Source organism: Ranitomeya variabilis, chromosome 5 (assembly GCF_051348905.1).
Source record: "Ranitomeya variabilis isolate aRanVar5 chromosome 5, aRanVar5.hap1, whole genome shotgun sequence".
In the NCBI taxonomy this organism is placed as follows: domain Eukaryota; kingdom Metazoa; phylum Chordata; class Amphibia; order Anura; family Dendrobatidae; genus Ranitomeya; species Ranitomeya variabilis.
The window spans coordinates 681344530-681360558 of record NC_135236.1 but is presented as its reverse complement, the minus strand read 5'-3'; the positions used below and the strand labels follow the sequence as shown (position 1 = coordinate 681360558).

The 16029-nt window shown below is 48.0% G+C and overlaps 1 protein-coding gene across 2 annotated transcripts in view; it reads left to right on the top strand.

Moving 5' to 3' along the window:
• USP18 (ubiquitin specific peptidase 18) overlaps positions 1 to 13062 on the top strand; it is a 34582-nt gene extending 21520 nt beyond the window's left edge. For both annotated transcript variants that reach the window (XM_077267116.1, XM_077267117.1), the window contains 8 exons: positions 1912 to 2057; positions 4516 to 4595; positions 5020 to 5166; positions 5324 to 5416; positions 5494 to 5661; positions 9344 to 9475; positions 11562 to 11611; positions 11715 to 13062. In XM_077267116.1, coding sequence (XP_077123231.1) covers positions 1912 to 2057; positions 4516 to 4595; positions 5020 to 5166; positions 5324 to 5416; positions 5494 to 5661; positions 9344 to 9475; positions 11562 to 11611; positions 11715 to 11793 — 895 coding nt within the window. In that variant the 3' untranslated portion in view covers positions 11794 to 13062. The remainder of the gene's footprint in view (positions 1 to 1911; positions 2058 to 4515; positions 4596 to 5019; positions 5167 to 5323; positions 5417 to 5493; positions 5662 to 9343; positions 9476 to 11561; positions 11612 to 11714) is intronic.
• Positions 13063 to 16029: the final 2967 nt, after the last annotated feature.

Sequence of the window (16029 nt, the reverse complement as noted above, 5' to 3'; positions counted from 1 at the left end):
CTCGGGGTACAGGATGATGACACTGACGCTCGGGGTACAGGATGATGACACTGACGCTCGAGGTACAGGATGATGACACTGACGCTCAGGGTACAGGATGATGACACTGATGCTCGGGGTACAGGATGATGACACTGATGCTCGGGGTACAGGATGATGACACTGACGCTCGGGGTACAGGATAATGACACTGACACTGGGGGTACAGGATAATGACACTGATACTCGGGGTACAGGATGATGACACTGATGCTCGGGGTACAGGAGAATGACACTGACACTCGGGGTACAGGATGGTGACACTGATGCTCAGGGTATAGGATGATGACGAAAGCTTTGGCCCACAGCGCCCACTGCCCTTGTTAGCTGCTCAGCCCTGCTCCTCCAAAACCAGCTTCTCCACCATGACAGAAGATCAGCTCTCCACCCTCCTGTCAAGATCACACCTCACCACCTGCACGCTCGACCCGCTCCCATCCCACCTCATCCCTAACCTTTCCACGGTCTTCATCCCAACCCTAACACACCTCTTCAACCTCTCACTCACAACAGGTGTCTTCCCCTCATCCTTCAAGCATGCCAAGATCACACCCATCCTCAAAAAGCCCTCCCTCGACCCATCCTCTGTGTCTAGCTATCGCCCGATATCTCTTCTTCCTTATGCCTCCAAATTGCTGGAGCAACACGTCCATCTTGAACTGTCCTCCCATCTCTCCTCCTGCTCCCTCTTTGATTGGTTACAATCTGGCTTCCGTTCCCATCACTCAACTGAAACTGCCCTAACTAAGGTCACCAATGACCTACTAACTGCCAGGAGCAAGCAACACTACTCTGTCCTCCTTCTCCTGGACCTGTCGGCTGCCTTTGACACAGTGGACCATTCCCTATTATTACAGACCCTCTCATCCCTTGGCATCACAGACTTGGCCCTATCCTGGATCTCATCATATCTAACAGACCGGACATTCAGTGTCTCCCTCCCCCACACCACCTCCTCACCTCGACCCTTGTCAGTCGGTGTTCCTCAAGGCTCTGTTCTAGGACCCCTTCTCTTCTCCATCTACACCTTCGGTCTGGGACAGCTCATAGAATCCCACGGTATGCAGTACCATCTCTACGCTGATGAGCCCTCGCGGGCAGGGTCCTCGATCCTTATGTACCCGCGTGCCTTGTTTTTTTTGCTCATGTTTAGTGTATTTGTCTATATTTGCCCCGTATTCACATGTAAAGCGCCATGGAATAAATGGCGCTATAATAATCTATAATAATAATAATAAAAATGACACTGATGCTCGGGGTACAGGATGGTGACACTGACGCTCGGGGTACAGGATGATGACACTGATGCTCAGGGTACAGGATGGTGACAATGATGCTCGGGGTACAGGATGATGACACTGATGCTCGGGGTACAGGCTGGTGACTGATGCTCAGGGTACAGGATGATGGCACTGATGCTCAGGGTACAGGATGATGACACTGACGCTCGTACAGGATAATGACACTGATGCTCGGGGTACAGGATGATGACACTGATGCTCGGGGTACAGGATGATGACACTGATGCTCGGGGTATAGGATGATGACACTGATGCTCGGGGTACAGGATGATGACACTGAAGCTTGGGGGTACAGGATGATGACACTGAAGCTTGGGATACAGGATGATGACACTGAAGCTTGGGATACAGGATGATGACACTGATGCTCGGGGTACAGGATGGTGACACTGATACTCGGGGTACAGGATGATGACATGATGCTCGGGGTACAGGATGGTGACACTGATACTCGGGGTACAGGATGATGACACTGATGCTCGGGGTACAGGATGGTGACACTGATACTCGGGGTACAGGATGATGACACTGATGCTCAGGGTACAGGATGATGACCTCATGTCTCCTGCAGGATCGGGGAGGCAGATGACAATGTTCCCACAGAGAGGAAGTTTCCCTATGAGCTTGTTGCTCTCTTTATGGACATGCAGGACAGCAGAGGTGACGCTGTGCCCCCTCACCGCCTCCTCCGATGTCTCCTGATGGCCAAACTGACCTGTGAGTGTTCTGGTAACAGAAATTTAGAGAAAATTAATAAAAATAACAATTGGGCTAAAAATGAGGTACACAGCACTATAGAGGGGGGGGGGTCCCTGTATTATAGGGGAGTACACAGCACTATAGAGGGGTCCCTGTATCATGGGAGTACACAGCACTATAGAGGGGTCCCTGTATTATAGGGGAGTACACAGCACTATAGAGGGGTCCCTGTATTATAGGGGAGTACACAGCACTATAGAGGGGTCCCTGTATTATAGGGGAGTACACAGCACTATAGAGGGGTCCCTGTATTATGGGCAGAGCCGGACTGGCCATCTGACAATTCTGGCAAATGCCAGAAGGGCCTCTCTGGTCGTGGGCTACCTTGTCTGCTACGTTGTTAACAGAATCCGTGTTCTCAAGACACCCATGTTGTACACAGCACTATAGAGGGGTCCCTGTATTATGGGGGTACACATTACTTTAGAGGGGTCCCTGTATTATGGGGGTACACAGCACTATAGAGGGGTCCCTGTATTATGGGGGGTACACATTACTATAGAGGGGTCCCTGTATTATGGGGGTACACAGCACTATAGAGGGGTCTCTGTATTATGGGGGTACACAGCACTATAGAGGGGTCCCTGTATTATTTGGGTACACAGCACTATAGAGGGGTCCCTGTATTATGGGAGTACACAGCACTATAGAGGGGTCCCTGTATTATAGGGGAGTACACAGCACTATAGAGGGGTCCCTGTATTATAGGGGAGTACACAGCACTATAGAGGGGTCCCTGTATTATAGGGGGTACACAGCACTATAGAGGGGTCCCTTTATTATAGGGGAGTACACAGCACTATAGAGGGGTCCCTGTATTACAGGGGAGTACACAGCACTATAGAGGGGTCCCTGTATTACAGGGGAGTACACAGCACTATAGAGGGGTCCCTGTATTACAGGGGAGTACACATTACTATATAGGGGTCCCTGTATTATGGGAGTACACAGCACTATAGAGGGGTCCCTGTATTATAGGGGAGTACACAGCACTATAGAGGGGTCCCTGTATTATAGAGGAGTACACAGCACTATAGAGGGGTCCCTGTATTATAGGGGAGTACACAGCACTATAGAGGGGTCCCTGTATTACAGGGGAGTACACAGCACTATAGAGGGGTCCCTGTATTATAGGGGAGTACACAGCACTATAGAGGGGTCCCTGTATTACAGGGGAGTACACAGCACTATAGAGGGGTCCCTGTATTATAGGGGAGTACACAGCACTATAGAGGGGTCCCTGTATTACAGGGGAGTACACAGCACTATAGAGGGGTCCCTGTATTATAGGGGAGTACACAGCACTATAGAGGGGTCCCTGTATTACAGGGGAGTACACAGCACTATAGAGGGGTCCCTGTATTACAGGGGAGTACACAGCACTATAGAGGGGTCCCTGTATTACAGGGGAGTACACATTACTATAGAGGGGTCCCTGTATTATGGGAGTACACAGCACTATAGAGGGGTCCCTGTATTATAAGGGAGTACACAGCACTATAGAGGGGTCCCTGTATTATAGAGGAGTACACAGCACTATAGAGGGGTCCCTGTATTATAGGGGAGTACACAGCACTATAGAGGGGTCCCTGTATTACAGGGGAGTACACAGCACTATAGAGGGGTCCATGTATTATAGGGGAGTACACAGCACTATAGAGGGGTCCCTGTATTATAGGGGAGTACACAGCACTATAGAGGGGTCCCTGTATTACAGGGGAGTACACAGCACTATAGAGGGGTCCCTGTATTATAGGGGAGTACACAGCACTATAGAGGGGTCCCTGTATTATAGGGGAGTGCACAGCACTATAGAGCAGTCCTTGTATTATGGGGGAGTGCACAGCACTATAGAGGGGTCCCTGTATTATAGGGGAGTACACAGCACTATAGAGGGGTCCCTGTATTATAGGGGAGTACACAGCACTATAGAGGGGTCCCTGTATTACAGGGGAGTACACAGCACTATAGAGGGGTCCCTGTATTATAGGGGAGTACACAGCACTATAGAGGGGCCCCTGTATTATAGGGGAGTACACAGCACTATAGAGGGGTCCCTGTATTATAGGGGAGTACACAGCACTATAGAGGGGTCCCTGTATTATAGGGGAGTACACAGCACTATAGAGGGGTCCCTGTATTACAGGGGAGTACACAGCACTATAGAGGGGTCCCTGTATTACAGGGGAGTACACAGCACTATAGAGGGGTCCCTGTATTATAGGGGAGTGCACAGCACTATAGAGGGGTCCCTGTATTATAGGGGAGTACACAGCACTATAGAGGGGTCCCTGTATTATAGGGGAGTACACAGCACTATAGAGGGGTCCCTGTATTACAGGGGAGTACACAGCACTATAGAGGGGTACGGGAGGTGCACAGTTTAGGGTTATACGCTGTGGTTTTGTCTCCTCAGTATTCGCCGAGGTCGATGTGGCCGACGTCTTCTCCTCCGTCTGGAACCATCTTCTCCAGAACATGCCGGATCGTCCCCTGGTAAACCCTCAGTTTTGGGCTGCGGCTTTGATATGGGGGTCTGTGGACTGAATCCCATTAGATGCTCCATTGCTTCCCCATAACATGAGCCCCCCTATATCCAGCCACGTCTCCTCATTGCAGCCCCCCGAGATCACAGACACCCCAGAACTCACACACACTAGGCCTCATTTCCCACAACAGTCTTGGTTGTCCGTAGCAACCAATCAGAACGCAGCTTTCATTTTTAAAACCGCTCTGGTGAAATGAAAGCTGCGCAGTGATTGGTTGTTACCAGCAGCAGAGACATTTGTGATGAACTAAAGTGTGTAATCATACCCTGATAATTTCACATAATCAGTCCCCCCCAAACCAGCCCGATCCCCCCACATCCTCGCGCCTTGTGACTAGATGTGTTCACTTCTGTCCTTCGGTGTTTGTCCAGGAGGAGGCGCTGCGCTCGCTGTTTACCATCTCGCTGGAGGAGCGTCTCACCTGTGACAGGTGCCACCGCCGAAGCTCCGCCCACCGCGACCTCTTGTCCCTCCCACTCCGAGTTTCTCACTCCAAATGTCACAGAACGTTGACTCTGGTGAGTGAGACGTAAAATCCGCTGTAAATGGCGCCGGACAGAAGTGGAGCAGTTGCCAATAGCAACCTATAAGCCCCTGCCGTCTTCGGGGTTGGCACTGTGGCCCCCGCTGTGTGACAGTGACGCTCTCCCCGTCCTTCTGTCTCCGTGTTGTCAGGAGCGAGCGCTCTGGAGATATTTCCGCTACCAGGACTCGTATGAAGAAGAGAACGTCTGCCCGAAGTGCGGAAAGGACAGCCGGGCGACAAAGGTAACCGCGAGATGTCTGCAGCTGTCAGGACGTGCTGGGAGTTGTAGTGCCACGACAATTGTCTCATTGTTCGGCAGGTCACCCTCCTCCGCTCTCTGCCGCGCACCTTCACCGTCCACCTGACGCGGCTCTGTAAGACCAGATCCCGGATCCAGAAGATCAACAGGACGGTCACCTTCCCCCCGACACTAGATCTGATGGAGATCCTGGGCCCCGAACATCTCCCCGAAGATGAGCAGCCAACGGTGAGGGGCCACAGCGACCGCCAGCAGACAGCCATAGTACAGCCGGACGGCGACACACCAGTGTATCTAATCTACGTGTGATACTGACTGCTCAGCTGTATCTAATCTAAGTGTGATACTGACTGCTCAGCTGTATCTAATCCAGTGTGATACTGACTGCTCAGCTGTATCTAATCCAGTGTGATACTGTCTGCTGAGCCGTGTATCTAATCTAAGTGTGATACTGACTGCTCAGCTGTATCTAATCTAAGTGTGATACTGACTGCTGAGCGGTATCTAATCCAGTGTGATACTGACTGCTGATCAGCATCTAATCCAGTGTGATACTGACTGCTGAGCGGTATCTAATCCAGTGTGATACTGACTGCTGATCGGCATCTAATCCAGTGTGATACTGACTGCTGAGCCGTGTATCTAATCTAAGTGTGATACTGACTGCTGAGTGGCATCTAATCCAGTATGATACTGACTGCTCAGCCGTATCTAATCCTATCCTATGTGATACTGTCTTCTGAGCCGTGTGTCTAATCTAAGTGTGATACTGACTGCTGAGCTGTATCTAATCCTCTGTGATACTGACTGCTGAGCCGTGTATCTAATCTAAGTGTGTTACTGACTGCTGAGCTGTATCTAATCTAACTGTGATACTGACTGCTCAGCGGTATCTAATATTATCCTATGTGATACTGTCTGCTGAGCCGTGTATCTAATCTAAGTGTGATACTGACTGCTCAGCTGTATCTAATCCTCTGTGATACTGACTGCTGAGCCGTGTATCTAATCTAAGTGTGATACTGACTGCTGAGCTGTATCTAATCCAATGTGATACTGACTGCTGAGCGGCATCTAATCCTATCCTATGTGATACTGTCTGCTGAGCCATGTATCTAATCTAAGTGTGATACTGACTGCTCAGCGGTATCTAATCCTATCCTATGTGATACTGTCTGCTGAGCCGTGTATCTAATCTAAGTGTGATACTGACTGCTGAGCTGTATCTAATCCTCTGTGATACTGTCTGCTGAGCCGTGTATCTAATCTAAGTGTGATACTGACTGCTGAGCTGTATCTAATCCTCTGTGATACTGACTGCTGAGCCGTGTATCTAATCTAAGTGTGATACTGACTGCTGAGCTGCATCTAATCCTATCCTGTGTGATACTGACTGCTCAGCGGTATCTAATCCTATCCTGTGTGATACTGACTGCTGAGCTGTATCTAATCCTGTGTGATACTGACTGCTGAGCTGTATATCTAATCTCAGTGTGATACTGACTGCTGAGCCATGTATCTAATCTAAGTGTGATACTGACTGCTGAGCTGTATCTAATCCTGTGTGATACTGACTGCTGAGCCGTGTATCTAATCTCAGTGTGATACTGACTGTTGAGCTGTATCTAATCCAGTGTGATACTGACTGCTGAGCTGTATCTAATCCTGTGTGATACTGACTGCTGAGCTGTATCTAATCCTGTGTGATACTGACTGCTGAGCTGTATTTAATCTAACTGTGATACTAACTGCTGAGCTGTATCTAATACTGTGTGATACTGGCTGCTGAGCTGTATCTAATCCTGTGTGATACTGACTGCTGAGCTGTATCTAATCATGTGTGATACCGACTGCTGAGCCGTGTATCTAATCTAAGTGTGATACTGACTGTTGAGCTGTATCTAATCCAGTGTGATACTGACTGCTGAGCTGTATCTAATCTAAGTGTGATACTAACTGCTGAGCTGTATCTAATCCTGTGTGATACTGACTGCTGAGCTGTATCTAATCTAAGTGTGATACTAACTGCTGAGCTGTATCTAATCCTGTGTGATACTGACTGCTGAGCTGTATCTAATCTAACTGTGATACTAACTGCTGAGCTGTATCTAATCCTGTGTGATACTGACTGCTGAGCTGTATCTAATCATGTGTGATACTGACTGCTGAGCCGTGTATCTAATCTCAGTGTGATACTGACTGTTGAGCTGTATCTAATCCAGTGTGATACTGACTGCTGAGCTGTATATAATCCTGTGTGATACTGACTGCTGAGCTGTATCTAATCTAACTGTGATACTAACTGCTGAGCTGTATCTAATCCTGTGTGATGCTGACTGCTGAGCTGTATCTAATCTAAGTATGATACTGGCTGCTGAGCTGTATCTAATCCTGTGTGATAATGACTGCTGATCTGTTTCTAATCATGTGTGATACTGACTGCTCAGCTGTATCTAATCCTGTGTGATACTGACTGCTGAGCTGTATCTAATCCTGTGTAATACTGACTGCGCTCAACTTTATCTAATCCTGTGTGATACTGTCTGTTGAGCCGTGTATCTAATCCCCTCCTGTGTGATACTGTCTGCTGAGCCGTGTATCTAATCCTATCCTGTGTGATACTGACTGCTGAGCCATGTATCTAATCCTCTCCTGTGTGATACTGACTGTTGAGCCGTGTATCTAATCCTCTCCTATGTGATACTGCTGAGCCGTGTATCTAATCTTCTCCTGTGTGATACTGTCTGCTGAGCCGTGTATCTAATCCTATCCTGTGTGATACTGACTGCAGAGCCGTGTATCTAATCCTCTCCTGTGTGATACTGTCTGCTGAGCCGTGTATCTAATCCTCTCCTGTGTGATACTGTCTGTTGAGCCGTGTATCTAATCCCCTCCTGTGTGATACTGTCTGCTGAGCCGTGTATCTAATCCTATCCTGTGTGATACTGACTGCTGAGCCATGTATCTAATCCTCTCCTGTGTGATACTGACTGTTGAGCCGTGTATCTAATCCTCTCCTATGTGATACTGCTGAGCCGTGTATCTAATCCTATCCCGTGTGACACTGTCTGCTGAGCCGTGTATCTAATCCTATCCTGTGTGATACTGACTGCTGAGCCATGTATCTAATCCTCTCCTGTGTGATACTGACTGCTGAGCCGTGTATCTAATCCTCTCCTGTGTGATACTGTCTGCTGAGCCATGTATCTAATCCTATCCTGTGTGATACTGACTGCAAAGCCGTGTATCTAATCCTCTCCTGTGTGATACTGTCTGCTGAGCCGTGTATCTAATCTTCTCCTGTGTGATACTGTCTGCTGAGCCGTGTATCTAATCCTATCCTGTGTGATACTGACTGCAGAGCCGTGTATCTAATCCTCTCCTGTGTGATACTGTCTGCTGAGCCGTGTATCTAATCCTCTCCTGTGTGATACTGACTGCTGAGCCGTGTATCTAATCCTCTCCTGTGTGATACTGTCTGCTGAGCCGTGTATCTAATCCTCTCCTGTGTGATACTGTCTGCTGAGCCGTGTATCTAATCCTATCCTGTGTGATACTCTCTGCTGAGCCATGTATCTAATCCTATCCTGTGTGATACTGACTGCTGAGCCGTGTATCTAATCCTCTCCTGTGTGATACTGACTGCTGAGCCGTGTATCTAATCGTCTCCTGTGTGATACTGTCTGCTGAGCCGTGTATCTAATCCTATCCTGTGTGATACTCTCTGCTGAGCCATGTATCTAATCCTATCCTGTGTGATACTGACTGCTGAGCCGTGTATCTAATCCTCTCCTGTGTGATACTGACTGCTGAGCCGTGTATCTAATCCCCTCCTGTGTGATACTGACTGCTGAGCCGTGGTATCTAATCCCCTCCTGTGTGATACCTACTCTCCGGTTTCCTCTCGCAGACACACTATACCTATCGCCTCTTCGCGGTGATCTCACACTCCGGGACGGCGACTTTCGGTCACTTCAGTTCTTACATTCGGAGCTGCAGGGACGGAGGATGGTATTTCTTCAATGATTCCTGTGTGTGTAAGGTGAGCTGTTCCCGCAGCCTGTCCTCCGTATCATTAGTGTGCACTATGTGGCGGTATTATGTGTGTAAGGTGAGCTGTTCCTGCAGCCTGTCCTCCATATCATCAGTGTGCACTATGTGGCGGTATTATGTGTGTAAGGTGAGCTGTTCCCGCAGCCTGTCCTCCATATCATCAGTGTGCACTATGTGGCAGTATTATGTGTGTAAGGTGAGCTGTTCCCGCAGCCTGTCCTCCATATCATCAGTGTGCACTATGTGGCGGTATTATGTGGGTAAGGTGAGCTGTGCCCGCAGCCTGTCCTCCATATCATCACTGTGCACTATGTGGCGGTATTGTGTGTGTAAGGTGAGCTGTTCCTGCAGCCTGTCCTCCATATCATCAGTGTGCACTATGTGGCGGTATTATGTGTGTAAGGTGAGCTGTTCCCGCAGCCTGTCCTCCATATCATCAGTGTGCACTATGTGGCAGTATTATGTGTGTAAGGTGAGCTGTTCCCGCAGCCTGTCCTCCATATCATCAGTGTGCACTATGTGGCGGTATTATGTGGGTAAGGTGAGCTGTGCCCGCAGCCTGTCCTCCATATCATCACTGTGCACTATGTGGCGGTATTGTGTGTGTAAGGTGAGCTGTTCCCGCAGCCTGTCCTCCATATCATCACTGTGCACTATGTGGCGGTATTATGTGTGTAAGGTGAGCTGTTCCCGCAGCCTGTCCTCCGTATCATCAGTGTGCACTATGCGGCGGTATTATGCGTGTAAGGTGAGCTCTGCCCGCAGCCTGTCCTCCATATCATCAGTGTGCACTATGTGGCGGTATTATGTGTGTAAGGTGAGCTCTGCCCGCAGCCTTCCTCCGTATCATCAGTGTGCACTATGTGGCAGTATTATGTGTGTAAGGTGAGCTGTTCCCGCAGCCTGTCCTCCGTATCATCAGTGTGCACTATGTGGCGGTATTATGTGTGTAAGGTGAGCTTTGCCCGCAGCCTGTCCTCCATATCATCAGTGTGCACTATGTCTTGGTATTATGTGTGTAAGGTGAGCTGTGCCCAGCAGCCAGTCCTCCATATCATCAGTGTGCACTATGTGGCGGTATTATGTGTGTAAGGTGAGTTCTGCCCGCAGCCTGTCCTCCATATCATCACTGTGCACTATGTGGCGGTATTATGTGTGTAAGGTGAGCTGTGCCCAGCAGCCTGTCCTCCGTATCATCAGTGTGCACTATGTGGTGGTATTATGTGTGTAAGGTGAGTTCTGCCCGCAGCCTGTCCTCCGTATCTTCCGTGTGCACTATGTGGTGGTATTATGTGTGTAAGGTGAGTTCTGCCCGCAGCCTGTCCTCCATATCATCAGTGTGCACTATGTGGCGGTATTATGTGTGTAAGGTGAGCTGTTCCTGCAGCCTGTCCTCTATATCATCACTGTGCACTATGTGGTGGTATTATGTGTGTAAAATGAGCTGTGCCCAGCAGCCTGTCCTCCATATCTTCCGTGTGCACTATGTGTTGATATTATGTGTGTAAGGTGAGCTGTGCCCGCAGCCAGTCCTCTGTATCATCACTGTGCACTATGTAGCGGTATTATGTGTGTAAAGTGAGCTGTGCCCAGCAGCCTGTCCTCTGTATCATCACTGTGCACTATGTGGTGGTATTATGTGTGTAAGGTGAGCTCTGCCCGCAGCCTGTCCTCCGTATCATCAGTGTGCACTATGTGGTGGTATTATGTGTGTAAGGTGAGCTGTGCCCAGCAGCCTGTCCTCCGTATCATCAGTGTGCACTATGTGGTGGTGTTATGTGTGTAAGGTGAGCTGTGCCCGCAGCCTGTCCTCTGTATCATCACTGTGCACTATTTAGCGGTATTATGTGTGTAAGGTGAGCTGTGCCAGCAGCCAGTCCTCCGTATCATCAGTGTGCACTATGTGGCGGTATTATGTGTGTAAGGTGAGCTCTGCCCGCAGCCTGTCCTCCGTATCATCACTGTGCACTATGTGGCGGTATTATGTGTGTAAGGTGAGCTGTGCCCAGCAGCCTTTCCTCCGTATCTTCCGTGTGCACTGTGTGGCAGTATTACATGTGATCTCTGTATTCTAGGTGTCCTGGGATGATGTAAAATCTACATACGGAAACACAGCTTTTCACTGGTGAGTATCTAGGGCTGTGAGGAACTGATGTAAAGAGGTTCTGCAGCAGCTGATTGCGTGTTATGAAGCCATTCTGGATTGTGCCACCGTTCTTGTATTTCAGGGGGAGCACGGCCAGCCTGCTCATTTATGTGCATTCAGACGTGGACCCTGTGACCTCGGGCTCCGGGGCTCCGCCATAATCCCAATCCGTTATCGCATACACCGTGTGCACCTGATGTGGGAGTGAAGGGGTGTTTATAAGGGGAATCACTACATTTCCCATTATCCAGCAGTGAAACTTCAGGCCCGGGGATCTTACAGACTTTTATGCGCAGCTTTGGATGTGACTAGAGGATATGGCTGTGCGGTTTTGCACAATTTTACTGTAATTTGGGGCGTTCTCCGCTCCAATGTCTTGGTGTAGCAGTTCCACCTTATCACCAGCAGGTGGAGCAGTGGTCACTCAGATATTTGCACACTTACAGGACTGGCTCATCCTTAGGATTTGGGTGGGGGGGTCAGTCATTAATAACTTATAGGATCGGTGTCACCTGATATTATTATATGACTTATAATATTATTATTATTATTATTATTATTTCTGATTTACCTTGTAATTACATATCTATCTGCAGACAGTACGAGCAGCAGTAATTAGCACATCAGCCACAAGCAGCGCTGCAGGAGCACGGCAGTACTATGGTAACATCTAGCCCATTACTGGGGGTCATCTAGCCCATTACTGGGGGACTGCGCTACAGTCAGATGTGCGGCCATAGGACGTATTAGGGTGAATGTCACTATGTGGCGGTATTTCAATATTGTGCCAAATGTTATCAGCGCACACGGAAGCGATATCGTAAAACCACGGTCTGCAGCTTAGGCCCGTCACACGGTGCCAGTATGAGTCTGCGGCAGTGAGGTAGCAGATCCCAGAGAACAGGGGCAGCGCGAGAGGAGGCCTGAAGGTGAGAAGGAGGAGGATGGAGTAAGGAGGGTCCGGATAACAAATGTTTATAGAAACGTTCCGCCACTTTCTATCACAAGATCTCTGCTTGCTGTCAGCGTCTATTGAGGCTAAAACCTGCCCTAACTTTATCCTGCTCGCAGCTGAGGGTTTGTTACAATGTATCAGTGCGGGTAAGAGATTGAGATTCTGTGCACTGCACTGACACATTGTAACGAACCGTCAGTCTACGTTGTATCTATCTGGATGAAAGGTGGAATCTCTGGGATTTTATGGGGGATAACAGCACAGTCCGTGGGTGTGGGGGGCTCAGTCTCACAGTGGGGTCCGGCCTGATTATAACGGAGCCTTGCACCCCCTTCTCCAGCTGGAGGATCATGGTGTAGAACGGCCCCCGCAGCGGTCCCCTGTCCGCAGTATTATAGCCGCGACTTATAACGGATGTTTACATTGTATTTATCGTTTGTGTCATTATTAGTGTGAATAAAGGTTTCACCTTCCGTCACTTCTCTCGAGTCGCCGTTCAGATGTGAAAAAAACATTGGAAAGTGCAAAATAAAGTTGAGACGCGAAGTCCGGGGGTACGAGCAGACACATGCGGACCCTCGGGGGGGGGGGAGTAGATGACTGTTATGTATTTATTTATGTTACGTCAGAAGTGAATTAAAAAAAATAAATAGAAGCAAAATCTTTTCTGTAGAATTTCCCTCATTAAGATGGAAAATGTCACCGGGGGTCTCCGAAAAACAGCAAAATCCGATCGTTACAAAGCAGCAATCACAAAGGATCACGAAGAAAACCGCAAATAAAAACGGATCCCCCTCTGGTGCGGACGAGGGGCTTCAGTATCCGGGGGCGACTGTAGCCGTATTAATAGTATGTGTTGTATATGTATTTGTGTAATATTGTATCTATGGAAAGGGAAAAAAGAACAAAAAGGGAAAGAAATAGGGAAGGGCATTAAGGTGTTAATCTCTGCCCAGATCTGAGGGAAATGATGGAATCGATGTTTCCACCAGAACAAGTCTATGAAGCTGATTGTGCACGTCGCTGTTCACACGTCGCTGTGACCCGTCCTTGCGGTGTCCGGGCTTTATCTCGGATCCATCAGGTATAAAGAATCAATCACACATCAGTTATAGAATCGTATCCGGTTTCCAATCATTGAGCATCAGAGACACTAAAACGGACGGAACGCGGAAGGCGACTTGTAACTCCGGAGATCCGAAACAACGAGAATCCACCGGGCGCCGCTGACCGTCACACGAGCAGCAAATTATCAGTAAAATCCACCAATAATAAAAGAATAATGAGCGCTGAGTGATGATGGAGCAAACATTATTACACTGTGTCTGGTTCTGCCCTTAGTTTTCCATTATATACAGGTCCTTCTCAAAAAATTAGCATATAGTGTTAAATTTCATTATTTACCATAATGTAATGATTACAATTAAACTTTCATATATTATAGATTCATTATCCACCAACTGAAATTTGTCAGGTCTTTTATTGTTTTAATACTGATGATTTTGGCCTACAACTCCTGATAACCCAAAAAACCTGTCTCAATAAATTAGCATATCAAGAAAAGGTTCTCTAAATGACCTATTACCCTAATCTTCTGAATCAACTAATTAACTCTAAACACATGCAAAAGATACCTGAGGCTTTTAAAAACTCCCTGCCTGGTTCATTACTCAAAACCCCCATCATGGGTAAGACTAGCGACCTGACAGATGTCAAGAAGGCCATCATTGACACCCTCAAGCAAGAGGGTAAGACCCAGAAAGAAATTTCTCAACAAATAGGCTGTTCCCAGAGTGCTGTATCAAGGCACCTCAATGGTTAGTCTGTTGGAAGGAAACAATGTGGCAGAAAACGCTGTACAACGAGAAGAGGTGACCGGACCCTGAGGAAGATTGTGGAGAAGGACCGATTCCAGACCTTGGGGAACCTGAGGAAGCAGTGGACTGAGTCTGGTGTGGAAACATCCAGAGCCACCGTGCACAGGCGTGTGCAGGAAATGGGCTACAGGTGCCGCATTCCCCAGGTAAACAGCGGCAGAAGCGCCTGACCTGGGCTACAGAGAAGCAGCACTGGACTGTTGCTAAGTGGTCCCAAGTACTTTCTTCTGATGAAAGCAAATTTTGCATGTCATTCGGAAATCAAGGTGCCAGAGTCTGGAGGAAGACTGGGGAGAAGGAAATGCCAAAATGCCTGAAGTCCAGTGTCAAGTACCCACAGTCAGTGATGGTGTGGGGTGCCATGTCAGCTGCTGGTGTTGGTCCACTGTGTTTCATCAAGGGCAGGGTCAATGCAGCTAGCTATCAGGAGATTTTGGAGCACTTCATGCTTCCCTCGGCTGAAATGCTTTATGGAGATGAAGATTTCATTTTTCAGCACGACCTGGCACCTGCTCACAGTGCCAAAACCACTGGTAAATGGTTTACTGACCATGGTATTACTGTGCTCAATTGGCCTGCCAACTCTCCTGACCTGAACCCCATAGAGAATCTGTGGGATATTGTGAAGAGAAAGTTGAGAGACGCAAGACCCAACACTCTGGATGAGCTTAAGGCCGCTATTGAAGCATCCTGGGCCTCCATAACATCTCAGCAGTGTCACAGGCTGATTGCCTCCATGCCACGCCGCATTGAAGCAGTCATTTCTGCCAAAGGATTCCCGACCAAGTATTGAGTGCATAACTGAACATTATTATTTGATGTTTTTTTGTTTGTTATTAAAAAACACTTTTATTTGATTGGACGGGTGAAATATGCTAATTTATTGAGACAGGTTTTTTGGGTTATCAGGAGTTGTATGCCAAAATCATCAGTATTAAAACAATAAAAGACCTGACAAATTTCAGTTGGTGGATAATGAATCTATAATATATGAAAGTTTAATTGTAATCATTACATTATGGTAAATAATGACATTTAACACTATATGCTAATTTTTTGAGAAGGACCTGTATAGGACATGAAGCGTTCAGAGATGGATCGAGGTCCCGATGATTGTGATTCCGGGCAGATTAATGCAGCTACACAAGGTGTAAACGATGGGACAATCATTAATAAAGGAGATGTGCGACCTCCGGGAAATATCCGCAGCTACCGGACAACAAGGGGATTAATGATGGAAACACATCACCTGGGGATCAGGAGACACTGAGGGAAATGTATAAATGTTCCTAGACTTCTGCGTTGTGTATCATAGAAAAACGGAAAATACAACTGATTCATTGTAGCAATAAAATATCTCATTTAGAACCATCCGGATATTGTGTCGTTATCTGACAACAGAAGAATACAGACTAAAGAAAGAGCGAAAACGTCGCAAATTCGGAAGGGTGCGGTAACAGAAAGTGAACACCCAGGTGGGGGACGAGGTGTGAGCAGAGGACAGACTGAGTTATTGATGACATTGGTGGTGGTGTACATCCCGACACCATTAACTCCCACAATAT